Genomic DNA, 27,796 nt, shown 5'->3' with positions numbered 1-27,796 from the left:
ATATTTTTTGCTTTTCATTTACCTTTCAATGACACTTGGTAGCTATTACATAAATTACTTTTGTGATAGTCACGTAGGATTAAAATGATGAGCAGATTTTCACTCTCACTTACCTTCATCTTCTAAATGAAATTTAACCTGTATGTTTCTTGCTGTTTACATTGCACTGTGGTGTCTCTGCACATCAGGAATCCATTGTAGAACTGCAGTATGCTTCTGTATGAATATGGCCAAATTTAGCCCCTGCTTAAGTCCAATTGTTTTTAGAGACAAAAAGGCTTATTTAGAAATGAAATTTGTTATGTCCCTTTCTCAGAATAGCTTCTAAAGTCAATTTTGTAAATTTTTTTGTTGTTGCTGTTTGTTCATCCAATGGGGCTCTTCGTGTTGAAATTATTTCCCTGAAAGTGTCTCTCTTTTTCCTTACATGTATGTATTTTTAACAAATTATCTTACTGAAAATTTGATAGACATATTTCATCCCCAACTTAGGTGATTAAGTGCCTGTTACACAGGTGATGATAAATTTAAGATCTTACCTCTCACATTGTTGTTCAAGTCTCCTGTGTTTTAGAGTACTTAATTAATTACTATGGTTGGTTACAGTCACTTGCCATCCCAATTTTGCATGCATACTGCAGCATAGGGCTGGTTTGCTCTAAGTGCAGAATTCTCTTAAGTTTCTGCTGTATTGCTGTAAGTACTGGGAACAAAATGAAATTCCTGCAGACCTCTCTTGCACTGGGTCTTCAGGCAGTTTTGTACAAACATGATTGTAGAACTCCAAAGTGTTTAATAAAATTCTTCTCCTAACCCTGTGGCACTTCTTTTAATCTGTCTGATAGTTTAATTGGCTTTTTTTTTATTCAATGAATATATGTAAAGAAAGCAATGTAAGCTCTGGGAGGGCAAATAGATTACTTCTGCTAGAGGCACAAGGCTCATGCTTTGGCTTTACCACAAGGACCCCAAAACCCAAAGATGCTGTGGAAGACAAGAGGTGGGAGTATGGCACTGCTCTGCCTTTGGCTTCCGAGCAGATCTGATCAGATCTACTCCCCATCCCTTCTTTTTTTACCCTGTATATTCTCTGTGAAATGTAGACAAGAATTCTCAACTAATTAAAGCAAGCATGAGGAAAACATGAAGCCCGTCCACCATTTGGGGATACTGTAGTACACCTCAAAATGGAATACTTTTATAGAAGTAAAGATTACTAGAAGTTGTATGTTTTTCTCCTGGGGAAAAGTGAATTGAGTTACAGTATTTGTTTCACATAGATAAGTAGAGAATGATCCTGGGGATGCAGAGTTCTTCACTGCTGAAATCTGGGCATGATAAAAAGACCTGAAGCAGAGTTAGGGTTCCTGTTTGCCTTAGATTAGTAATAATTGCTTCTAGGCTTACTCTCTGCAGTGTCATATCCCTGAATGGTATTTATCCACCATTTCCCCCCACAACTCATTACATTTATATATTTAAAGCACAACTTTTCTGGCTTGCTTGTTATGCAGAAAGGTGCTTTTGAGGTTTTTCTGCTTTATGTACTCCTGGCTCTTGTTCTATTCCCACACTGCAATTCCCAGGTTCTTAATAAATAAATAAACAAGACTCTACTGTTCTATCTATCCCTCTCCCTGGCAAGGTATTTGGCTTACTCTTCTATATAATATAAATATAGATCTGATTGATGGACATGATTTCATAACTTTAATTTTTCAAGCATACAAATTTTCAGCTTGTTTTGCAGTTCACAATGCTCCAGTTGGAGCAGATGCCCATCTCCACTCTTCTGAGATTGTCCCTAAAGCTGCTGAGAAGATACAATTTTCTTATTTTCTTAGAAGAATACAGGGTACAGATAACTTCTAGCCTCCAACTATCACACCAGACTGAGTAAGCAGCGATATCCAAAGAGTGAATTGTGCTCTGAAAACATAGCAATAACTTGAAAAGACAGTATTTAATTGAGTTGATATTTTTTTCTAACAGGCTTTTATGTGCACATAAAAATTGCAACTGTCATGCATTTGAAAAATCTATTTGTGTGTTTACAGTATATTGATCATAATCCTGTATTTCTAACTTTATACACAGTGTAAAAATAAAAATACTTAGAAAATAATTATGCCATTTCACTTCATGAAATTTGCTCTTTTAAAATGAGCATAAAAATGATTAAATTATACCTTCTAACAACTCTATTCAAAGCCAAAATACCATGGCTTAGAACAAGGTATTAATTGGAACAGTCTTAAAAGTTTAAATCATTAGCTTATACTTCTCCTTGAACTATGAAAAGCTCATGGCAAGGTTCTTCATTTATGTGTGCATAGGAAAATTTCTAAAAACCAAAAGGTGAAGAAAAGTTGCTTTGTTTTTCGGAACACTGGTTTTGATATTGGAATGTCCCAGAATGCTGTAGTTGATTGAAGTTAAATAGGGCTTGGCCGGTCTGTGTCCAGTGCTGGATCTTGTTGGAGGGATCCTATGTAAGCCATGAAGCTGTTGTTCTGATGGCTCCAGTCATAGTAGTCTGGAGAGAAACTTAAAAAGAAAATAAAAGAATTAGTGTCTGGCAGATTGGTACTGTAGACACCTGGCTAATGAACATGGGGAAAATGTAATCATGTAGAGGTAGTTCTCATGCTGAAGAGCAAAAATAAAATAAGCCACCAACCAGGGGTCTGGGCAGCTATTTATTTTTCTGATCTGTCAATTATTTTGGCCCAAGTGTTCATTATCAATTTCCTGATTCTCTTGGTTCACTAAAGACCCTCCTCCCCTTTTTGATTTGCTGTTCCAGAAGGTGGTGGGAAATCCCAGAAGTGGTGCTGCTCATCCTTGCCAAGTCCTGGCACTGCAAGGGCCTGTCAGAGCTCTAAACCTCCCGTGCCCATGTCCCAGAGACCAGGACATGGTTTGCAGGTCTGCCACACCATCTTTTCTCCCATGAGCAGCACGATGCAATGCATGTGGCTGGTTTGGTTTCCACTGGGAGCTGTGCATGTGTTACCAGTGTGGCTGGTTCCCTGATGGCTCAGTATGGAAGAGAGGGTGCCTCTGGCTCTAAGATGGGATACCAGGCTGGCTCAAACCCCCTCCAGCATCCTCCGTGGGCTTAGTAACTATGTGAAAAACTAAGTAATGCTGGAATAGGATGACTGATAACTGTAAATAGAGCGTGCAGCTTTACTGAGCCTTGGTCTGGGCTCACGGACAGTGACTACACTGTCTCACCTGAATGAGTGACAAGAACTAGATCTGGGTTATGTTAACTACAATTGGCAATTTAGCCAGCATTTTGAGTGGTTACATTAATCTATTCACGTAATAGCATAGCTACAGGAACAGCAAAGGGATAACATGACTGAGATGCCTTTCAGGGCAGGATAGTACTGTCAATACCTTTCTTTCTCTGAATTGGGTGCTACCATTTTTCATGTGAACTGCTCCTTCCTGGACAGGAATCCTTACCTAAACCTCACAGCTGTTCAGAGAAGACAGAATTTCTCTGCCAGTTCTGGGTTGTGTGGGATTTCAGCAGTTTGGTGGATTTTTCTAAGTTTTCAACTTGTGGGAAAAGATGCTCCCTTCATTTCAGGTCACCCTCAAGTTATTTAGCCATGTTACAAGGCAACCTAAGTTGAGAGGTGTCTCACTATGACTGTCACAAGCTGCTGCCTGTGCTGTCCTGCTTTTCCATGCTCTGCCTGAGCAGGGAGACAGATGTTTTTCTAGGCAGTCTTGCTCTCACACTTGAATGATTAAATGGCACTTCTAAAGCCACTCTTGGAAGAAATAGAGGATGAAACAAAGTTCTGACCTGAGTTTTCCAACAAGCGGCACATTGGTACAATTCTTAAATTACGTAACAATTTTCATTCTTGTGTCCTTATAGTGTCTATGGGGCCCTTGGATCCCCACAGTCACTCAGTGCTGCCTTTCCACTTCAGCTTCCCCTTTTGCTTCCCCTCACCCTGCTGGGATTTATGCAGCAATAGCAGCTAGACGATTTATATCCATCTTCTGTGGTGTCAGAGCTCCTCCTCCTCCAGCTTCTGTTTTGGGAAGCAAGTGGTTCACTCTTGTATCTCACCTGCCCTGTGCCCCCTGTGGTGCAATATTCCAGGCTAGATCATCATCACTGTCATATCTGCGGGGGTTGTCAAAGAAGTAAGATCTGGGACTGAAGCCATGGCTTGGGACCATTCCTGCATTGGCCTGAGGGAAGGGAAACTTCAGTCAGTATTTGCAGCAGGTACCAAATAGCTGTTTATCAATTACTTGTGCCTGACTTTTAGAAGAAGTTGCTGCCAACTTAATTCACAGTTTCCAAAATAAAACACACAATTTTGGATTTGCTGTTCATCTCTACCAGCACAGTGATACTGTTCTGAACAGTTTTTATTTATCCATATTTCTTAGCTAGCACCTGACCTTTTTCTGAAACCACCCTCCAGTCTGCATTCAACTTTTCTGCTGAATTCCTGTCCATCCAGGACACTTCATGATTTTAGCCAGCTGCCTTGAAATGAGCAGTAGGAAGCAGCTGAGCAGCTGAAGGAAAGTTATGAAACATCTAAAAGATTTGATTTTTACCTCCCACATTGCTAACACTCTCTCCTGGTGCCTTATCTCCCTCACCACAGGAACTGGTCATTTTGAAGCTTGGCATCCTGCTTAGGGAAACCCATATCTGTAAAGTCCCTTAGGCCCTCACCAAGCAATTTCAGTATCTACTCCATAGTGCTGTGAGGGTCAAATCCTGAGATGAGGTCCTTTAACAAAACAGGGAAAGGAATGAACTCTTTCATTTACAAAGCAATTTCACTTTATTTTCCTGTGAATCAAAACAGAAAACGTACAAGATGCAAGAAGACAGTCTGACTTCAGAAACAACACAGAGACATTTAAGAATCCACTGAGCCTCAACCACTGATCCACTGCTCCCATCCCCAGGGAAGAGGGGTTCTCTGTGCCTGTGCATAAACCAGGATGACATCTTATCTCTGGCCTTAAAATGGAGAGAAGTTTGATCTCCCCGTTCGTTTTATATGTTAAATAACTTTGACAAAGATGAAATGAAGATTAAGTGCATCTCTGTCATGCACCCATTTCCAGCATTTATCTGGTTAAAGGTATGGCAAGGCAAAGGGCCACATGCTGCTGTAACCCTGTGTCAGCACCAGAGCCAACAGACAGCTCATTCCAGGCTATAATCACTTGTGGGAAGGAGTTTCATATTTGAGCAATGCTGAATGCAGGATGCCTCTACTCAAACTTTTTGTTTCAGAAGTCCCAAATGAACCATGAAACAAAAGAACAATTTATCAGGATTGTTTATTAAAATAAAGAATATTTTTGATTTTTACCTAATCAGACTTGTTGTCATGATTTTTTTTTAACTAAAGGAGGGTTTGCTTTAATTCTAACCCCATGCTTTCTGGCCAAATGGCAGCCTAGTGAATACATCAGCCTAAAATCTTGTGACCCTTGGTCTCCCTCTTGTGGCAACCTCACACTGAAGTGCAGTTTTCTCTTGCTACAGTCTCTTAATTTTTTTGTTCAGTTCTACTTATTTCTGGTCTTCCTCTAAATACTTGTCTTATGTGGGGAAAAAAAAAATCTACATATAACCTTACCCATGTGACAGATAATATTTACCCTGAAAAAGCTATCCATAAAAGAAGTGATATCACTGATTGCCTCTTCTGAACTGTGTCTTTATGGAGATTTAAGGCTTTCTGCAAATCACAATGCAAAAATACGCTATACATGTTACTGCAATGCTCTTGAGGGAGAATACTGCCTGTTTGACTCCATCTGAGCTCTTGTTGGATTAGGATTCCAAGCCTTCATGGCATCAGCTTTTTGAAATGAGTGATCAGACCACTTCCCTTATCTTTGTTCTCTGTGAATCTCTTCCACACTATCCAAACTTGATCTAAGCCCACTTCAAATGAAATGAGATCTCCCTGTGGTCACTTTTTAGAAGAGCAGAACCTCTGGCCTGTACTTAAAAATATTTCTTCTTTATGCAGTTGTCCTGGCTAACTCCTAAGCATGAGTGAGGCTGAGATATTTTTGGTCATGGACACTGGGATCCATGGGATTTCTTAGTGCAATGCCAGGTATTAGTTCCTTGTTCATCTTGGCTTTATCATTGTCTCTGAAATGTGTATATGAGGATAAAACCCATCACCTCGTCTAGAAAATCATTCTATTATTTGCTTCTTTTACTTGTGTATTTACCATTCACATCCCTTTTGAGTAATATTAGCTTTGGTTTCATTTGGCCTACATAAACAGAGACATTACTTCAGTAATCCTTGCGTGCCTGTCGACCAGCTAACCTGGAGACATTACCTACAGCTATAAAAAAATGCTTGTCCATCTGTTAACTACCTAGATATTAAGGACACTTACAAGGAATTATCCTTACAACTCACACCTTAATCTCTGGTCTTCTGAAATAGCCAACAAGTCAGCAAGTGTTTGTTATGGCCACTGGTCTTTGACTTGGAAAAAATTCAATGGGTACAGGGCTGAAAAAATGAAATCTGTTATTTCATAGCTCTGTTGAACAGTTAGCACACAACCATTCTCACTGCTATGTGATGAAAGATGCAAAGTTTGGATAACAAACTCCTTTTCTGCTGATTCCAATAAAATGCTGTATTATCTCAAAGGGAAGTTGTCCTCACCCTTAAGAAAGTTCCTGATTTTAAGATAAATTCCCTAGAAACATCTGGCCTTCCTTCTGGATAAATCTGATTAGTTTCTTTCAAGAGGAGTTAGCATAAAGAAGTGGGAAGTTATGGTTGCTTTTATTCTGCCAAGGACACATTGAAAAAGAGAAGTCAGAATGTAGAGAAGCAAAAGCTCCCTCAGCAGCCGTGCCCTTCAGACCTGCCTGGACATTACATTAACAAATTCCACTTACTAGATCTTTCGTAGGGTTTCGGACACGGAAGAAATACACAACCAAGGAAGTAGGCAAGAGCTCCCAGATGAAAAGGATCACTCCAAACACTATGTAACCTGCATCTCCCAGCTGACATTTCAGATCTGCCTGTTGAAAAGTAAAAGAGTAAAGTGTTTAAAAATAAAAATGGCAGCTCATTTAAAGTGCAGGAGGCAATGCCAGAAATTCCATTGCGCAGAGCCAGATTAACCTGGCTAATGATTAAAAGCATACTAAAAAAATCAATATGCTGTCTTGGGTACGTGATTTCCCTTTCCTCCTCCTGCTATCTTTCCTTCAGAAATATCAGTTTAATGCAGGGGTCTTCCCATCTTAAAAGCCTGGCATGCAATCACTCGATGAAGTGATCAAATTCAGGTAATGAGCACTAGTTTTCCAGTCCTTTTGCTGCTGGGTATAATTGTAAAGGAACAATCAATGGTCAAGGGCATTGCTTTTAAAAATGAAAGGCTTGGGTCTGTTCAAATTGGTTCACATTCTAAGGTTGAATAACCCTGCTGTCACTGCAGCACTAGCTGTGATCTTCTCTCTAGATCTCTACCACTGCCCATAGCTACAGAGGGCAAATCCTGTCCTTTCATGTGTTTTGTACAGAAGAGAAAAGGGTGTTTCTGACCCGTGACCTGAGGCAATACTACGGTACATTTATTGGGCTGTAATTTTAAAAGTGACTTTTGATTCTGATACCTAATTGAGTACCCATTCCTTAATTCCAGGCTCTTTACATATAGTTCAAATAACTTACCCCAAAATCCATGCAATCCTAATGTCACAAGCCAGAATAGATGTTCAAAAAATGTAGTAGTTACTCAAGGGCTAAAAAGCATTCCAGTGAGCTCCCAGTGAACAACCTCTCCCTCCAGAGGGCAAACAGGACCAAGTCTGGCCATACCAGCCCCTGTTTCTCCAGACTGTCAGGATCAGACCAAGAATTGTCCCCTGCAAGGTGTTGGCAGCAGCAACAGCAATTCCTCAGGGCTTAACAGGAGGGAAAATGCTTGATTCAGGAGAACCGTCAGAGCCTAATGCCTTTCTGCCTAAACCTGTGTGCTCTAATTCCACCAGCAACACCTGCAGTCCTCTTCTCTGCACTGCAGCAAGGTTGATTAGAGGTCCCTTGATAGACCCTATTCAACTAACTCATAACAAGGTCCTCAGGGCACTCCTATCCTACTCTTTACCTACTTCTTAATTAGAGTTTTACCTGCTGCTCAACAGAAATTTGTTAATGGCTGCAGGTTTGATTGGCCACCCTGGAAATACAAGGTCCTTGAGTGGCTGAGAGTGCTGCTTTGGGTCTGCAGGTGCTTGCTGTCTGCAGGGGAGACATGGGATTTTGAGGCTGAACAAAAGATACTCACGGTCCAGACCCAGGCCTCCCATTTTGCCTAGCCTTGAAAGAGCTGGAAAAATACTGGGACCTAAATACATTCTCCAAAGCAGAGAAAGGAGTTAGATGCTGAAATTTGTCAAAATTTAACAAAGAATCCCCTGCTATTTCCTTTACTGTTTTTATTACTGTTAGTTTTCAGTGTAAATTGTCACTTGCAATTAAAGGTTGGGAAGAGTTGTAGCCTTAACCTCAAACTACCAAAACTGCCATGCTAATGCCAAAATTAAAGTAAATAACCCCATAGCCCTGGATGGGAGTGGGAGATGTTTCGATGTCTTAGAACTGAGCATTTAAGTGGACTCAAGTACTGTCTTTCTGTTTCTCCAGGTACAATACATTGGACAAAATACCTCTCTGTTTCAATAAAAGGTGCTCTTTCTTTTGACAATATAATCAAGGTAAATAAAAGATTGATTTTTTTTTTTTTTTTTTTAATTATTTGTCTTGTGGTTACTTTTTTCTTTCAGCACAGAACTGGAGCTTTTATCCTTATGCCAAAATTATCAGAAATTTGTGTTCCTGGAGGAAAACAATCTTAATGCATTGAATAAAAGAAAAAAAAAATAAGGTTTGAATATATTTATTCCTTTTGTGATAGCATTTAGGAAGTCAATCATCAGATAGAGAATGTGGTTTTCTCATTAGCCAATATTTTCATACTTGCCTGATCTGACACGTTGTACCAATCATAATCAAATGAGTTGACTTTCTTGGTTTGGGAAAATGATAAGATGAACAAGTTGTAGCAGGCTCGTGAGGTATAAAGTAGTATAACAGTCACTCCTATACTGGTCACCTGACAGACAGATGAGCCCTGGAAGAGAATTAAGCACAGGTTATTATTCATAAGGGAAGTTGAGAACAACTTTGCTTTGCATGGACTGCAAGAGTTGTCATGTTACTCTGTCTCATGCGATTGACTTTTTGTCTTCCTTTCTTTGGCCAATATATCCTATGCTATGTATATTCCTGTATTTTATCAGCATAGTGGTTTCCAGGCAATGGTAGCAGTTCCAGCCCTTAGCAAGATGGGTTGTGACTAATTTTTACATTTTGTTGAACAAGTGCTATTTTAAGAGCAGTGAAAACACGTAAGACCACACTTGGTATGGTGGAGTGCCAGAATTCAGCCTTCAGCTCTGCATTAGCTACAGAGCATCCTGTATCAGATGCTGGCTTGCATGATGCAATCTTGCATCTTTTTACAACTGCTTGCTTTGCACCAGTTTCCTAAGTACAGAGCAGGTCATAACACTCAGCACTTAAACACAGCACAGACAGGAACAGAACATCCTGCATTAGTTAATGTCAACACAGAGGAGACAAAGTGGAAGCACAGCCTGTGGGCAGAGTCTGAGTTGCAGCTTGGGCACAAGGGGAGGAATAGGACTGTGAAATTGCAACAGTTCCTAAGCCCTAGAGAGAAAACTGGACAAAGCAGGGGAAAGAGCCTGATCCAGTGAGAGGAGTAAGTGCCTGACCACTGTGTCAAGTGGGCAGGGTCACTGTCAGGGGCTGAGACACGAGCACAGGAAGGAAGTGGCGGAAGGAAGTGGCAGAAGGAAGTGGAGGAAGGAAGGAAGTGGCGGAAGGAAGGAAGGAAGTGGCGGAAGGAAGGAAGTGGCGGAAGGAAGGAAGTGGCGGAAGGAAGGAAGTGGCGGAAGGAAGGAAGTGGCGGAAGGAAGGAAGTGGCGGAAGGAAGGAGGGAAGGAGGGAAGGAGGGAAGGAAGGAAGGAAGGAAGGAAGGAAGGAAGGAAGGAAGGAAGGAAGGAAGGAAGGAAGGAAGGAAGGAAGGAAGGAAGGAAGGAAGGAAGGAAGGAAGGAAGGAAGGAAGGAAGGGGTGAGTCATGGCTGCAGGGATCTGTGTGAGTCTGATCAGAGAGGCAGGCAGATGTACAAAAATGGGACTAGCTTTGAAAGAAACTCAAAGTGAATTCTTCGCAGTTGGCTCTGGCATAGTACTTTGTACAGCCAAAGGAGGAAAGATGGGTTAAAGTGCTGTGTGCATTTAGAGGTAAGTTGCCTTGCAGTCATTTGCTTCTCTAGCCCTGGCCTCTCCATCTCCTGGCAGAGACCCACACCAGGAGGATGGATTCTTTTCATCTATATGAGAGAGACAGAACAGGACAGAAGTTGCTCCTCCCTGCCACAGGACCTTTTAAACCAGTGCAGGAGACTGGAAAGTCTGCATCCTATTCTCTCTGCTCACACACTCTGCTTCCAGGTTTGCAGCTGAGGGGCAAAAGTTCAAAGCATTGTGGCCAGCAGAGCAGACATAGCAGAAGGGCTAAATAAGTATCAGAGGAAGTCACCAAGCCTCCATGTCCCAAATTCCTGGACTTCAGGAGACTACCAGGGCTCCAGTGCTGCTCACACATGCTGTTTGCTATCAACCCTGCAGCTTTATTGACCCAGCTCCTCAGTCTGCCTTCCCCAATAAGCATAAGTAAGAGGAGCTCAGGGAATATTTAAAAAAAAGCCTGCAGAAAACAGGCTTGCCTCTCTTTCCAGCAAAATTACATTGGCTCAGTTTGGAGCAGTCAGGCTCTGAAAATAGCCAGTGCAGACAATGTCTCTGAATTCCAGCTTATAACAGCCTGGAAACACCACCATTCACCTGGCCATAACCTGCAGCCATGTCAGGAGTGAGCCAAGAGACTGAAGCTACTCAGGAATTGAAGATAGATCCATAGCAGGCAGTGGTGAAAGCTGTGGCAATACCAGCAAGCAGGAAATGCTTTGAAGAGGAAATGTTTGCTAGGCACTTCTCTGTTTTGCTAGGCACTTCTCTGTTCTCCTTCGATACTAACAAGTCAGTGGTGCTGTCATGGAAACCGAGGGAGAGAGAGCAGAGAGAAGCTGCTGACTGGCACATACCATACCCCAGCTCAGTGGCATTTAGAGATTGCAGATAGCAGAAGCAAAGAGCAGAACGGGGTTGGTATTTCCCTGTATAAATTTCCCTACATAGCTGTCATTCTTTAACAGTTAATAGTTAAATGTATACAGATTTAACAAACTTCCATCCCACCAAACACAAAAAAAGGGATAAAAGTGTCCTGGTTCTGTTTCCAGTCAAATACACTTAGTGGATCTGTGAAGGGAGAGGGCAGCAGTGAAAGTAAATCCAGAGGAATCGTTTTTCAGTCACAGGCCCTTGCAGAAAAGAAGGGGAGCCCCAAGCTGGTAGTGTGCCCCACCACATGATGCATTTGGGCAGCACAGAACTGGCCCAAGTCAGCCACTAAGGGCAGGGCTGTGCATCTCCTCAGTGCTGGCACAGCCCTGGCACAGAGCACCACGATGATTCCCCAGGCCAGGTCATGGAAATAAATGTGTTTTCACGTGTGGTCAGAAGATACATGCCAGCAAATGGGAGATACAAATAAAAGGCTGCTAGTACTGATGGCTACCTACATGCACCACAGAGCATGCTTTATCTCCAACACTATTTCTGTCATATCACTGCAGAGAATGGATTTTTCTTCTCTAAACAGTTTTTTGGTTTAACAGTGGCAGATAAAACCAGGATATTTTATTCACTGCTAGTTTCAGTCATCTGTATCCCTAAAGTATGTGCAGCCAAACCCTATTGGAAGTCCTCAGAGGAATTCCCATTTCAGGTCAGCAGAAAGGAGGAGCAAAGCACTCTTTAACTCTCATTTCCACATTCAAACTTTCATCAGCTGAGTGTTCTGTCCTTTCCCATCTGCAGTAATGTTAGAGATTTTTTGGGTTTTGTGAAATAGTTTGGAGTAAAGAAGGTTGGGCTTCCTGCAGGAGAAAACAGAACAAAACCAAAACAAAACAAAAACAGAACCAAAGCCTCCTTTAGGTTAACACTGCTTTGTTACAGAGATTTATGCTCCTGTGATTTGCAGCACAAGAAAAACTTTTCTTACTAAAAAAAATAATCCATTGCCAGTGCCCTTTGGTCAGCAAATGACAGGCTTGAAAAAACAAAACTGAGCTGTGTTTTTAAATCTTGTATTCAGCCCTGAACTTTTAGTTGTTGTGAAGCACAGCCAGATTTGATTAAACAGGAAGTGTACTCATTTCATCTGATTAGGTAAATGTAGAGAGGAATTCTATGATAAGATTTTCTAAATAGCAGCTGAACCTTAGATTTTCAAAGGATTTGTTGTGGTAATGGCAATGTGTTATTAGTTAAACTGATAATTTAAGATTTAACTGTCTTCTGCAATTGCAAGGACTTTTGAAAGCCCTGTCTCATTACTTACAGATACAAAACATCTCCACTGATTTTATAATAAACACTTTGAAGCGCAGGCTTATATGATGCCACCCAGCTCCTAGACCACTGAATGTGTCCAAAGATATAAACCTAACGATATTTCTTTAAAGAACATCCTGTAGAGTAATAGGAGGCACTTTTTAACCCCTTTTCCTAGCTAAGTTATAAATATATTAAGGCTTTTAAAACACATTCTCATTATCTATAGGAATATATATAAGAATATGCAAATGTATAAAGGGAGATTCATATTTCTCTGTCTGGCTTATCTTCAGCATCCTGCTACTTTAAACAGTTAACTTAGTCAATGATTTGCCCAGCTGAAGGATTTTGAAGTACAGGCCAACTTCTATGTTGCTGTACTGAAATGAAATGATCTTCAGACAAGGGACCCAGAGAAAACAGCGTCCACTTGGAAAAAAAGCTGTGAGAAACTTCAGCTAAAAATTTACGTAAAATCTGCCTCAAAAACACATATTTGTGATCACTGGTTTTAACCAAAAGCTCCCCTTGCTACCATTTATTATTTAATTCATGTACTGAACACGAAGGCCAGCCAAGTGCAGGCTGTAAAGTTTAAAGCCTCTGGCTCTCAGGCTTTGTGGCTTTGCCTTGCACTGCCCTCGTATCTCAGAAGGTACTTGAAAAGAACTGAAAATGTACCTTACCTTGGACTCCAAGTAAATGTTGGCTAAAGACATCTTGGAGATCTTATACAGGCAGATGGAGAGTGAAACAGCGCAGAGCACAAACAATGTGTCATTAATTGCCACCCGGACAGAGACAATGATTTTTCTCTCTGAATTCTGTGTCCTCACCAATACTGCACATGTTAAATTCACCAAGAGGAAGAGGAGACTTATGAAAAGAGAAGCCAGGTAGAGGGGCAACCTGGGAGAGTGAGAAGAAAACAGTTTTAGCAACATTGTTCAGCAAGTGTCAATCACGAGATGGAGGTTGCACTCTGAGAAGTGAAATCTGCCTGTGTTGGGCTGCCACAGCTGACAGAGTAACCAGCTGCCTGAGCCAAAATCAAAGTGCTACAGATTGCTGGAGAGATTAATCTAGCTCATTTCAAACCTGTTTTTACAGTTACACAACAAGACGTAAGTAAAGAAGCTAATATCAAGCAGCAAAACATGGAAGATTGCAGCAGAAATACAACAGCACAGATCTGGAAAACTATAAAAATACATGTACCTTCTTAGACCCTTCACTTCATACACAGCACAAACACTCTGCCTACTCACTCCCAGAAGAAACCCCTCCAAAGGCCAAGTTACCTGGAATGGACTGTTTTTGATCCTGGTTTTACTATACCACCACTGCCATATAAAGCATCACTGACTGTTAATGTTTGCCATCAGATATCAAATTAGGGAAGTGTCTAACAGCAGGAAAAATCTCCAAGTTACTGGTTCCCTAGCTTCCATCTCTGTCTTTTTTCCTAAAAATTTGGTCATGCTCAACCTCTTGAAAGGAACATCAAGAAATTAAACAAGAAATGCATATTGATTCTGGGTTGGCATCTTGCCATCTAGGCCAGGGAAAAGGTGTGTTTACACAACCACAGAAGCAGACCTGGAACCGAAATGTGACAGACAGAAGCCCAGGAGCTGGACTGTTTTTATCCATCTACCCAGCACTGATACCTACAATATAAGCACACCATGTAATCAAGGTATTACATGGTATGTAATTTTTTTTTTACTATTACTGCTTCTAATTCTTCCTTATGCCTATACAAACCTGTGGGGCTTTCCATTAAAAAAAAAAACAAACAAAAAAGCCCCCCAAAACCCCCCATAAAACTAAAACAAAAAAGCATGCTTCCATTTCAAGTATGTGCTTAGTTCATTATCATTGCTGACCAAGGAAATTACTGATAAGATTCATAATCTGCAGTCACTGAACCAGAGGTTTTGCCCACAGCTTTTCATGCCTGTTGGGAACTTTGAATTTGGTTGACAACAAACGTACAGCCTGTCCCTGAGGAATCTGGTTCTGATTGTTTAACAATACTTTACCCAAGGGGGATCTTTTCCTTTCACACATTCATATTCTTTTGGGTTAGCATCAATGCAGCTACAAAGCTGAAGCATAGCTGGCTCCTTTTCAGAGGGCAGGAAAGGAGGAGATACACCTTTGAGATATTTTAACTGTGTCACAGGGAGAACTAAAAGCCTGAAAGCTTGTGAATCAATGTCTTTCTTTCCAGCTATATCTGGCAGTGAGCAAGGATGCTGTTTTTCCCTTGCCAGGCACAGAAATTCCCTCTCAGCAGGAAGATTGTGCTCATTCTTAACTTTCCAGGGCAGGGCTCTGTTTTTAGGATAAGCAGCTGGAGGTAGTTCCTTTAAGCCTCATAGTCTAATGCTGTAAGCATTGCACTCCTGAAGCTCCTCTTTCACACTTGTCCCTCTATAATGGTGGTACATTTACAGCTTACATCAGTACCTCAGGAGTCTTTAAATAGTGGTCACATGTCTTCCTCTCCTTCCCCTTCCAAAGCCCCATCTCTAGTCCTCTTGTGGGGGCTCATGAGGAAAGGCACACTCTTACATCTGCCTTGCTTGTGGGACAGTGAGTACATGCCCTCCTCTTGCTCACCTTAGCCAGAAGGACCTTCTGCTGCAGCACAGCCTGCATGCTGGCACACAGCATCAAGCTGGCTTGCAACCAGCAAGGCTGTGAGGCTTCCAGCCCAGGCTTCTCCTTTGCAGACTTTAGCAAAAAAAAAAAAAAAAAAAAAAAAAAAAAGGAAAAAGGGACTGTCACACTCTCATGCCCACACACTCTCATACCAGGGTGAGAGTGCCAGGGTGAGCTGTCATGGCCAGTCAGTTGTCCAGCTCTTCACATAATGAGCTTCCAGCCCCCTTATTACCACGATGTGGCTGAGGAAACGGCTGCCTGATTTACAATGCATAGAAGCATTGTTGCTGAATTTATCAAAAAGCACTGATAGAGATGCAGGCTGTGTCTCTAGGGGAAGGTTTAGGGTCTCAGCAGACTAAAGGCAGAAAGTATCATGACAATTCAACTACAAGGGCACCTACAAGGCATGAAGAAGAATATGGAGTATTACAGAAAACAGAAAAGGGCAAGAGAGGTGCTTATGGATTGCACCAGTGAAAGCACAAGTGAAAGTTCAAAGGCCTATTGTAACTAATCCCCACTTTCGGACTAGTCTTTAAAGGAGCCGTGTGTAATCTGGTTTGGCTGGGGAAGACACATGCCAGGCTCTTCTGTTCTTTCTGTGCCAGGCTGAATGCACCCATAAGTTTTTCTTTGAGCTGAAAATAAAACCTCAGATAAATGCAGTGAGATTTGTTTGTTTAGCAAGAAAATCTGTTTGAAACTACAGTATTTTGTATGTAGTGTCTGAGGCTTGTGTGTAACAAGACATGCACACATAGCAGAGCAAGCCTCATCCAAACCTGGTGACAATAGGAAATTCCCAAGTACAGGGAGACAGTCAGAAGGACTGTTTAAATATGAAATTGGGCTGGAATAGGCTTCATCTTGAGCTCTTTTACTAATATTGTGAAGGCCTATTCTAAATAAAGTTTGCTTAAGATTTTGGATCCCAGGTAAGATTTTTTTTTTTTTTTTGTCTGAAATGATTCTGATTTCTGAGACCTGTGCCAGTTCACAGAAAACAGTCCTACCTCTCAGTTGCCCCATTTATGTTGCCATCATCTGTTGCAAAAATGGCAATACCAGGCAATACAGCCTCACACTTATTAAAGAAAATGGGGGGTAAAAAATCTAAAAGAGGATGTTCAGTAATGAAGAAAAATCAGATTCAGTAAGTGCAGATTCCAGACCTGTCTGTAGGCCTTGCATCTTTCCATCATTCTCCCTCAGGATCTGAGCAACCTAATCTAATGAAAGATGTCCCTGCCCATGGGACATGGGTTGGACTAGATGATCTTTAGAGGTCCTTTCCAACACAAGCCACTACATGAGTCTGTGTTCTTTCACTAGCTTGTTACAATTAATTCATCTGTGGGTGTGCACCTATTACATCACTTCAACTGCCCTGTGTAAGATAGCAAACAAGGTCAGCCTTATTAATATAGCTCTTTCAGACAAACCACTCATGCTGAGATCTAGATGTTAAAACAAAATACAACTGAAAACCCTTACCAACAGAGCTGAACAAGAAAGAAAAGGCTAGGACAAATTCAAGAGTGATTTGTATTAGAAATCCAGTAGGGAAGAGTCAGGGTGGACATGGAGCTGTCGTGAGGCTCCATGAGACATGAGTCTGTGCATGAGTAATTCTAGCCACAGGACATTTGTGTTTAGGAACCCAAATGCTCCAAGAGCTACATGCAGGTTGATAATGTAGTCACTTCATAGGCATTGACTAAATATCACAAGCTCCCTGTGCTTCAAGAAAGACATTTTCAAGCAGTTTTCAGGAATAAAACCTTGCCACAAGCATCAGTAAGAGATGAGGTTCAAAACTTCTAGCTCTCACCTCTAAAGCCATGCAGGAACCTATTCGCAGACAGTCCTCCACCACCCTGACCTGGCTCCATGCAAAGCGATCCTCTTTGTCTCTCCTGTCTGTGTGCCCTGTGAAGGGCAGGCACATCTGCTCTGGGGGGACCTGCCTGGGGTGTACTCTGCTTGTCTGACAGCCCATTCTCCTGGATTTTCTGCCCGCAGGAACCAGAGTGCAAAAGGGGGGTTCAAAGCTGCAGTTCAGCCTGGAGTCCACATTCCTGAGCCAGCCATCACACCCTGCATTTCCCATGCCCTCCCCAGCTCACCTCAAGCCTGCTCTCACTGTACTGCCCTTATACCAAACATGGTTCCCAAAGCACTTGGTACAGATGATTGCCCCACAAGCTGTATGAAAACCCAGTAGGATAACAAATTTCTAGATAATATGCTAGATATTATCTAGTGATAATATTTGCCCTGTTGATACAGTACTATGTTCTCCTAACAGTCAGCGAGTAACAAGTCAGATTGCAGTTTAAAATTATTCTGTTTTCCTATCCTGAATTCATATTGTAAATTCTTTCTTCAGAATGGAGACAACCTCTCTCTCCCCCCTCCTTCTAAACAGCATTGCCCAACTGAGGCTTTTAAGCATTGCCACAACAAACATTAATTTATTGAGCTCTTCCTGAGCTTTCTGGACACTACTGCCCTTTGGGTTTTTTTTTCAAGTACACCCTGACAGTTTTTCTCCACAAAAAATGGCCAAATGAATCTCTCCACCTAAATGCAAATCTGTGGAGTCAGGGTAGGTTATCTATAAGCTCCCAAACATCACGAAATTGAATCCATTCTCCCTAGCTCTTTCCCTTCACAACTTGTCCATCATGTTCTATTACCAGTGACCTCACAGGTTAAAACATACCTACTCCCACACATTCCTGTCAAAAAACCAAAACACCACTCTGCTTCTTCAGCACTGGATCTAAATCTACCTAGTAATACAAATGTTAAGAACCAGGAAACAAATGCCCAGGATGGGTGTTTTCTGCTTGCATTTGAAATATTTGCCTTTGAAATATGTGACTGTCTAAAAATTATTCTTGTGCTGGGAAAGGACACAGTCTCCTAAAGGGCATAGGAAGAAGGTGGCTTCAGAACCATCATCATGAAACAATGGTATATGAATATGAATAACTGAAATACTGGTGCCACAAATTAGAAAAAATGTTTCTCAAACAGCATGGCTGCTCTTCTTTACCACACTGAATGTTTGCATAGTTCTTACCTGTATTTCAGTAGCTCAGGGGAATATTTTGACTTAGCTTTGAAAATCACCTGCAAAACAAAAAAATATTGCATCAAACATAGCATACATGTCAGCTAAGAAAGACACTGTGAGTCACAGCAATTCTGTCTCACAGGCCACAAGATCTGTCATGACAGGTTTCATTACATAAAGGATTTGCATGGATTGCTTACCCACGGCAGGCAAACCCTAAGCAAAGTACTAGAACCACTCAGCAGGCAATCAGATCCACTTCTATACAAATTGTCTACACTATTATTTTCACTTACTCTAGTTTAGGAGTAAGGTCCTTTATACCAGTATTAACAAAAGGATCAATGCCACATATATATATGTTATATATATAATATAATCACAGAGAGAAATTATTATAGGCTCTTCCATGACCTGACAGTATATATCTCCCACATCAACCAGATCACACTAGGGCCATGAAGAGCCCATCACAGTACCCTGGCCTGAAATTAGATATATACTTCTACATTCATGTTACATTGCCAAAAATATGCCACTGAGAGCTAAACTCATTATTTTACTCTGAGGTATGATTTGGCTTCTTCTGACTGTCTCTTCACTGTACAACAATATATGCTTTTACAGAGAGATAGCTCAAGCCCAGAAGTTAGCTTGCTGTACCAGAAAAGATAAAATACTGACAGGTTTTCTTTAATGTAGCTAGGTGCCATCAGTCATAGTTGTTTAACCACCATCAGAAATTATACAAAAATATATTACCATATTTTGTATCTAATTTATTAAAAAATTACTTGAAAGTATCACTGCTTTTTTTATAAGCTAACATGGTTTCCAAACAAACTTTGTTTACAAGTTAATTTAAACCAACAACAGAGCACACTGGTTACTAGTGTTATAAAACTGCATGATGTATGACTTATTCTGGGTTGTTTCCCAATCATTTTCTTCTCAAGTTATGCTATCTTATCCATTTACCTTGGTTTTGCATGCCCTTTGGTAATGTTTGCATAATATTTGCTGTGATTATTATGCTTTCCCAAGGAGACAGGACTTAAATGATCACAATGTGACAGTAGATGTGTCTGCCTGTCAATCTCTTTATCTGGCCTTTACTAATCTTAAAATACTTCAGAAAACTGATGGGAAAATGCTTGAAGTATCAAAGGCATGATCTTTTATCACCCTTCTAAAAATCGATGACTCAAAGGAAAAAAGGAATTCTATACATGTATCTAAAATACGTCCTCTGTGAGGAGAAGCCTACATAATGATTCTACACATCACCCAATAGGGGAGGGTCTGCATAGCAAAACATTGTAAGAAATTCTCCAGTTATGGGAACAACTGAGAGTCAATCATGAGACATAGATCTGGAGAAAATCAGGCTCAGCTTGTTCCAGAGCTCCTGGAACAACTTGTCATTTAACTCCTATTCACCATAAACAGCTGCCTTGACATGGAAATTATTTTTGTGATGCATCAGCCTGCTTAGCACTAGCTGAAGCAGCAGAGAACACTAAGTTTTTCAGCAAACTGAGAATAAAATTGAAAACTTGGGGTAAAAATTATCTAAAAATATTCTGCAACCATTGATACTGTTTTAAAATAGATAATATCTCTGATAGTATCCCTTATTGAAGAGTTTTGTGATTCATTCTCCAAATTCCTGGTTCATGAAATCTCACAGGAATTCAGGAAGGAGTTTTAGGTTGTTTTGTTAAATTGCTTTTGAAAGGAAAGGTATAAGGGGCTTGCAAATGTTCTGCACTTCTGCTGTGCATAGAGAGTAGCTGTCACTTTCAGAGAAGAGATGAAGTTCAAAATACTTCCCAGATACTTTTTGTACAAGATTTCTTGCCTACCCTGCTTATTCTGGAAGGGAGGGAGGAAGAAGATTCCTCACCGCAATGAAACTAAGCAAGTAATCTTTGTCTCTAGGGCCATTCCACAAGCCTCACCTATTGTGAGTAGCATTTATACACACTGTACTCTTAATTTTGACACCTTTCAGGAGTTGAACTGAACAGAAGAGTTCAGAGCCTCTGCAAAGAACCTCACAAGACAAGCAATTTCCAGTGGGCAATGAGTTTTTCTGGTTTCACAAAACCTAGCAAATATCAAGTTCCAAAATACCATCTCCAGTGGTTACCCAAAAATGATCTACTCTTCCCTCTTAAGTCACGAAGTCCTATCACATAAACCAACCCAAGACCACTGCCCATCAAAATCTTCATGCATAACTTAGATAAATCCAAATGCAATGCTCCTGCTGCAGATCTAACAGGATCTCAAGATTCAAGATCACCAAAACAGCTGTTACTGTGATTCTGCATTTGGTGAACCTGTCCCAGGTGATACATGTTCTGAAATTTTCAGAGCAGAATGATTATTAAGAAAGAAAATAAATACTGTATTAAAAAAAAAAAAAAAACAAAAAGGATGCTATATAGAATGAAAGCTACACTTTAAGGCATGGAGAATTCTTACCAATTCACTGCTGGGCAGGAGCACAGGCAGACAGATTCTGCCACCTTTGCTTAAACATTGATGAGGCCTTAGTTCATGAGTAGCCCTGCTGGAAGCAATGGGATTGTCACCGAATAAAGAGTTGTTCAGTGGGAGTAAGGATGTCAGAAGCTGATCTCAATATACCTTACATGCGTGGGTGCAGCTTTTTGCATTTAGCATTTAGCTCAAGAGACTGGTTGCTCAATGGCCCCTCCTCGCAGCAGTATTGAGAAAGCTTCCAGTCAATATCTGAGTCATCTAAGTAAGTCTTCCAGCAAACCAGAGCAAACCAGACTATTCCTAAGAATAGACTAAACAGCAAACAGAGATCAGGCTCTTTTGAAAAGATCCTTCAGAGAGGCCCAAGATGAACAGGGAAAATGCAGTGAAAGTCCTTGCTAATTTTCTTATGTCTAAAGGGTTACTTTTTAGTCCCAAAACTATTTCTCCTTCTGCTTGTTCTTTGAAAGAGAAATATCCTGGTTTGACTCTCTGTTTCTACCAGAGGGCTGGAAACCTCAAATGAAATTCTCACACCCCCTCCTCCACTCCCCTGAGGTATATGTCTGCATATAAAACTGCAGCAGTTCAAAAGGACTCCAAAAATCTCTTCATACAGCCAGGGAAAATTCCCATTGTGGGAACTGATGTAAACAGCTGACCTTAGACACATTCTACCAGGCCCCAGGAGTGGGGATGGCATGGGACCCACCAGCAGCTTGGCTGCAGACAGCTCTGCTGGGCAGCAGAGCAGGCAGACAGGGCCAGGCTGTTTTAGCTGATGAGAGTTCCAGCTTATCAGGAGCCACTTTGGCTCTGTAAGTATCAGTGAAACAGCTGTCAAAGCCAAGACAGATATTCCCAAAGCAAAAGAAAAATAAAATCTCCCTGGAGCAATTTTCGTGTCTATGCTCTGATTTAGCTGAACTAATGTGATGACTGGCACAAACCTCTGCTGTACCTCCAGTGCTAGCTGATCAATTCACTTTTACAGGAGCTATACAGCTCAGCTTACCAAAAAGCCTCAGATATGTGGTAAATGCTTGCCTATGTCTCAAACTGGCCCTCTGCACAGGAATAACGTACAGCTTTATTTACCACATCTCACTTCAAAAACCCCATAACAAACATAGCATGCACTTTTCATTTCCAGTTCCTTTCACCACAGTCCCTCTCTTCCTCTGTCCCACTCCATGCAAACTTCCCTTTGAAACCTGAAAATATGCCACAACCTCATCACCAGCACATTTACCTTTCTTCTGCTGTGTATCTTTCAGTCCCAGGCCCACCTTCCCCTTTCTCTCTTTCTTCCATGTCCATTCTTTTATCTGGATCAGATTTGCCAAAATAGGCAAGTTTTCCCTCTACTCTCTAAATTCTTCATAGTTTGTAAGGCCTACAGACGTGACAACATGACTCACTACCATACTCAGTCGACCATGAATTGGTAAAAATAGACCTAAATGGACAGGGATGATTGTGGGGGCTGACAATCACTGTAAACTTTCAAGAGTAGCTTTCCTATCAAATTATTTTCTAAGTCAAATCACCTCATTCTTCATGTCAGATGCTGACAGCCAGCCAATCTGCACTTTGTCTTCTGTAGATACAATACTAAGGGCAACATTTTTCAGCAAGCATATTTGCTGATTCTTTGTCATATGTAGGTAGCCTGCCATGTAGTTCTATATACATCTAAAGTTTGTTTTAAATTATTAATAAGTTTTATTATGTATGCTTTATTTATTTCTGCTAAAAAAGATCTCCAAAATAAAAAGCCCTCTCTGCTCTCTCACTGGTGAGAACTTTTGAAATGCTATCTTCAGTAATTAGAGAATGAGGAATTTTCTTAATTCTCCTCCCAGAGCTAACATTTACTCTGGTTCCACTGAAATACATGAAAATTTTCTGAAAGCCTTGCGCTGTTTTTACCCCACCCTGCCAGGCATGGCCAGCTCCCCTCTGAACTGTCTTACTCTGTACAACTTCTCTTCATTTGAAAGTCCCTGATTTTATCAGCACTGCCTGGGAGGCAGGGTAAGCTTCTCAAACCAGATGCCAAAGAAGAGGGAAGATGGTTAGGGAGGAGGAAGGAGAGGTAAAATCTGCCTACCAGCCTTCTCCACCCATACTGTCTCACAGCTCTTTAGCTCAGCACTACTTTCCCTTGATGTTGGAGAAGTTCCCAACATGACGACAAAACCTAGAGCCCACCCCACTGTTTTCTGTGCTTGGCCGCAAGGGAGGCCTGGGATTTTCAGTGAAATTTATAGGTCATGGTCTTTGGCCCTGACCTTGTTCTTTGAGTCTGTAACCCTCCATCCCAGCCTCTCTCCTGCTTCATTTGTTTTCTCTTCCCCAGGGAAAGGCAAAGCCTGAGCAAACAGGACAAAGTGAAGCAAGTCCTTCTCTGCCCATCCCTCACATGCACCGAAAAAGGCAACTTATTTTTTTCCCAGAGCCTCTTTACTCTTTTACCCACAGCAGTAACAGTAAAGTCTGAGGACTCATCTCTGTGTCCCCTTGGCAGGGACAGGGAAGATATGAGAAAGCAGGACATAAATAAAAGAGTGCCCAAATCCTGAAATCCTCACTTCGTTATCCTGGGATCCCTCACTGTGGGATCCTCCACTTCTTTCCCTTTAAAGTGGAAAAGATGTTATTAAGCAGAAAATATGCTTGGAAGCTGCATGTGTAAGGCAAAATCTCTATGAGATTTTTGGTCTCTGGAGGTGGAAATGCACTTTGGCTCCCTATCTGGTGGATCAGGATCAGGGAGCTGCTCTGTTTTGGTACAGTGCAGTTATTTGCTGGTGTTGGGCTACTGTTTTACAAAAGTGCCACTGGATCTCATCTTCATTTGAGATTTATTTTAATGATTCCCAAATAGGCAGAGAGCCTACCCTCCTGAGAGGGTAGATCACACTATTACTTTTCTTTAGAAGGGAACGAATACAGACACAGGATTAATAAATTCTAATACATTTACCAGTTCGACTAGGAATCATATTAATTTTCTCCAGTATGGGATCTTTGAGAGCAACTAATATTCTGTAAGCCTCATCTGCAGCACCCTTTCTACTTGCCCTAAATAGGGCATTACAACTGTATCAAAGGATCCTGAACTTGCCTCTTACATCAAAGATCCCATTTTGAGTCAAAACTATTTGATTCTAACTTCACTTTTTTTCATAGTTTCCCTGCTTTAGCAACCTGCCCCAACACACTAGAGCTTCTTCTGCTGCAGCTGCTGATGCTCAAGTCTGGGAACAAATCTCTGCTGTGCTGATGTCATCAGGGCTTATTTGTCTTGCTACACATAAAACACAGCTGAAATTCCCTATGGCTTTGGGATACTTATTAAAAAAGAGAATAGTTGTGGCTAACTTTCTGTCAAGTTCAAAGGTGCTCGTTCTTCAAAAAACACCCTTGTGTGCTTGCCAAATTAATATTTTGTTTGTCCAGGAGGATTTGCAATATTTTTTGAATCACTTTTTTTCTCCTCACATCTATGTTTAAAAGTTTTCCTAGCAGTGCCACATTTAGGAATGGTGGGTGCTGTACAGCAGATAATAAAAACCTGTGAAGTCCAGAGACCCATGGGATCTCTTCCAGTGCTCTATACATATACTATACACAGATCACTTCTTTCCCTCTAGCTAAGTACCAGTGAAACAGTAGGGACTTCATGCAATGAGACACAGCTGCAGACCCCTCTTGCCCATCTTCTACAGAATAAAAGGATGAAAGTTGTTTCTAAACAGGTCTGTGAAGTTTTAAGCTATTACTGAAAACAAAATTTTCCCTCTCCACCCCTTTCACACTAGTTCTTGCTTGCCTACTGTGGAAAGCTAGATGTACATTAAATACAAGATGCTGAATTTCAAGCCAAACCACCTTTTAATGGTTAGAAGTAAAGAAATAATAACAGTGAATTAAAAATATATTAACTTATTCTGTCATATATTCGTAGAATGGCTGTGCTTGTATTTCTTAAACCTTTGTTTCAGCCGGGGAGATATTTGAGATTAAATTTCACTGACAGCAACTAGCTCTAGAGCAAACAACAATGCTAATCTTATGTCTGTCTACAGTGGCACAAGATATTTAAACATTATGACGCACATCACAAACTCTGAAAGTCCCTGGCAAATATGTTTCAAAAACCTCACAGCAGCTCTTCAAGACAGGTAACTATTCCACTCTTTTTCAGAGGGGCTCAGAGGAAGATCATGAGGACTCAGGATGACAAAGCAGGAATTCTGTCTCAAAGGCAGAACCAACAGCCTTACAATTTTTTCTGTTTCCAACCACTGACTTGAACTTCCTGAACGCTATCAGACAACAGTGCTAAAAATAAGTGAAAAGGACATATGTGTGCATTCTGTGTGTTCTTTTCAGATCTTCCTCAGACAAAAGGAATGTTACCTGCAGCACTAAGCCTCCTGAGTGCTGACACTCTACTGCACAGACTGCTGTGCCCCCTCTGTGCTTGCTCCAGCCCAGGCTTCTCTTGGCCAAGAGCCAGGATGCTGCATTCTGCCTCCAGACTTCCACAGCAGCCCTACATGCGTGTCTGAGGGAAGAGTCTGACCTAAGGCTGTGACTTAGTCCCAGCACTGTGATGGGATGCACTGTGTGCTGGTGGACATTTGGCCCTGGGAAGCTGCACAGTTATCAAATGACTCTCACAATAGCTATGGGATAGAGCATAGGTCACCACATGCCTGAGCTGGATTTGAGTAGTATGCAGATGAAAGGTTCCTGTAATCCCTTAATATATCTCAAGTACCAGGGAGTGGAGCAGGGCGAGTTAGCAGGCATTTCAGATGCTGAATCCGTGAAAGCAAACCTAAGGACAAAACTGGGTATGTGGTTCTAAGTATTTATTACCCTCTACAACTCAAGTGATCTTTCAGCTGCCATGCTTACCATTGCTGCTTTTCCAGCCTTGGGACAGCAGCCCTTGCATGCAGTCTGGTGTCTCCAGCCAGGCTGTTCAGAATTGATAAGGCCTGTCATCCCTACACTGCTAAACACCACAGGGACTACAGAAGCACCAGCCCCAGGCACCGAGCTGGTTCCAAGTGGGGCACAGAGCAACATCCTGAAAAAGCATCCTGAGCACTGCCTGGAGTGCTTCAGGGCTGACTGATGCTCTCCTGACCAGCTGCGCCAGCACTGAGAAAGCGGACTTTGATCAGGGCCACATGAGTGCAGGCTTGGCATCCTGCTCCAGGCACTACAGTGGGATTGAGGAGAACTTGCTGTCCTGCAAGTTTCCTGTGAGATCTTAGGCAAGCCCAGCAGCCTTTCTTTGTCTCAGCATGCCAATATCCCATCCTTCAGCCAAGTGGAAGAGCCATGCTCACCATAAATATTTCCAAGCAATTCTAGCTGCAGCAACCAGGAGCCCTGTGCAGCTTAACTCATCTGGCTTCTTAGATGTCCATGGCACAGAAACACTCTAAAGACCTTTTCCTGAAATGGAGACACTATTTCCTTTACTCCACTATACAGCTAATTTACCTTTACATCAGAGAGTCCTTGAAATAGAGGGTGTATCTGTGCACAGCACTTAGCACTTACTGAACGGAGTCAAAGCTGTTACAGATCGTTACAGGAATTTGGGCCCACAGTAGGACTCCATCAACAGTTTCAATTGTTATACACATAATAGAAATCTCACTCAGAAACATCAGCCGACTTATGAAAAAACTGGGACCGGGGGTTTATTGCTGGCAAAATCAGACATTACAATTCTGACTGCACACAGAGATCAAGTCTGGTAAGCCAGGAGGTTTTTAAAGTCTAACAACAATAATAAGGCATAATAATAAAATTACATTTTGGATGTCCAAATTCCAAGGTCTCCTATACATTTTTTCTTCAACCTTCAAATTATTTTTATAGACACTAGACATGTTAATAGATATTCTCACAGTGATCACTTCAGGCTCCGGTTTCATTGTAACACTGATCTCTTGCATATAGACCAGAAGTTAAAATACCCAAATAAACAACTGAAATTTGCTTTTTGCATTGCCAAGGTACATTTGTAAAATTACATTTTTCTCATGATGCTCATATCATAAGGCTTTACCATTCAGCTAGATTTAATCAACTAAATATCTGTTGCTTACCTGCGTGAAGTAAAGATTCATCAGGGTGAGGGTGAAAAACTGGAGGCAGACTGGGAAGCAATAGAGAAGCCAGAAGATGAAGGGGCTGAGAGAATTTGCTGTGACAAAGTCTTTGAAGTAAAATGAAAAGAGCACTGTCCTAAGAGAGGCCCAAAACAGGCACAGAAACAGAAAGACAGTTTGGTAACTGAACCTCTTGTGCCTGTAGTGAAGGACCAGCCAGAGCTGGACGTAGATGAACACAAAAAGCAGTGAATAAAAAACAGTATATACAATGGTCAGGCCCAGCTTCACATACGGAGGGACAGCTGGCGTCAGGGTCGGCGGAAGGGTGTCATTTTTCAGTGGGTCCCACTCAGGGGCCTCCATTTGATATCGGGAATCGTCAGAATTATTTAAGTTTGGCTGCCGCTGTTGCCTCCTCCTCCTTCTCCTTTCATCTTCCTACAGCATAGGAATCAAGAAAATGAAAGAAAACAAGCTGCACTTCCTCTTTGGCAGCTCACTGTGGGCTGGTAGCACATGATCACAATTCAGAATGATTCATTAGGACTGCCTTTGTCAGCAATTGGCAGGGAACAGCTCAGAAAGCTGCTCTTTGCTGATGTCTCTGCACAAATCTTTACCATCCTTAAGAAACAAAGAAATCCACCAGCCCCTGAACGGTTTACTGCTAATTTTTTTCCTAAGGAAAATGATCTGGATTTTAAATTAGTTAAGTAATGTTCTATTTTCTACAAGAAGCAAGTACCTGACACTTACCCAA

At 41.4% G+C, this 27,796-nt stretch overlaps 1 protein-coding gene across 2 annotated transcripts; it reads right to left on the bottom strand.

The window, feature by feature from the left end:
• Window positions 1–1,687: 1,687 nt before the first annotated feature.
• Window positions 1,688–27,510, bottom strand: GPR137B (G protein-coupled receptor 137B). 2 transcript variants are annotated; one of them, XM_088053487.1, is made up of 7 exons: window positions 27,031–27,497; window positions 18,383–18,432; window positions 13,305–13,527; window positions 9,042–9,195; window positions 6,947–7,071; window positions 4,100–4,224; window positions 1,688–2,547 (listed from the first exon to the last, which is right to left on the bottom strand). In XM_088053487.1, the coding sequence occupies exons 1-7, from the start codon at window positions 27,397–27,399 to the stop codon at window positions 2,436–2,438; spliced, it is 1,158 nt and encodes a 385-aa protein (XP_087909613.1). In that variant the 5' UTR covers window positions 27,400–27,497; the 3' UTR covers window positions 1,688–2,435. The 2 variants fall into 2 exon arrangements, with proteins under 2 accessions (XP_087909613.1, XP_087909614.1); XM_088053488.1 differs by lacking the exon at window positions 4,100–4,224 and having other exon boundaries at window positions 27,031–27,510.
• Between the last annotated feature and the right edge of the window lie 286 nt (window positions 27,511–27,796).

The sequence above is a fragment of the Pseudopodoces humilis genome, chromosome 3 (genome assembly GCF_049639895.1).
Source record: "Pseudopodoces humilis isolate 2021_Gansu_Grassland_sample_001 chromosome 3, ASM4963989v1, whole genome shotgun sequence".
NCBI lineage: Eukaryota > Metazoa > Chordata > Aves > Passeriformes > Paridae > Pseudopodoces > Pseudopodoces humilis.
The sequence above is the reverse complement of the archived record's forward strand: the minus strand, read 5'-3'. Positions and strand labels throughout refer to the sequence as shown.

Coding starts and splice junctions, on each gene's coding strand:
- GPR137B (XM_088053487.1), bottom strand. CDS start 27,399: ATGGAGGCCCCTGAGTGGGACCCACTGAAAAATGACACCCTTCCGCCG. Junction 18,433..27,030: donor TGAATCTTTACTTCACGCAG/GTAAGCAACAGA, acceptor TTTGTTTTGCAG/GTGATTTTCAAAGCTAAGTC. Junction 2,548..4,099: donor CCACAGGGGGCACAGGGCAG/GTGAGATACAAG, acceptor TTTCTTTTTAAG/TTTCTCTCCAGACTACTATG.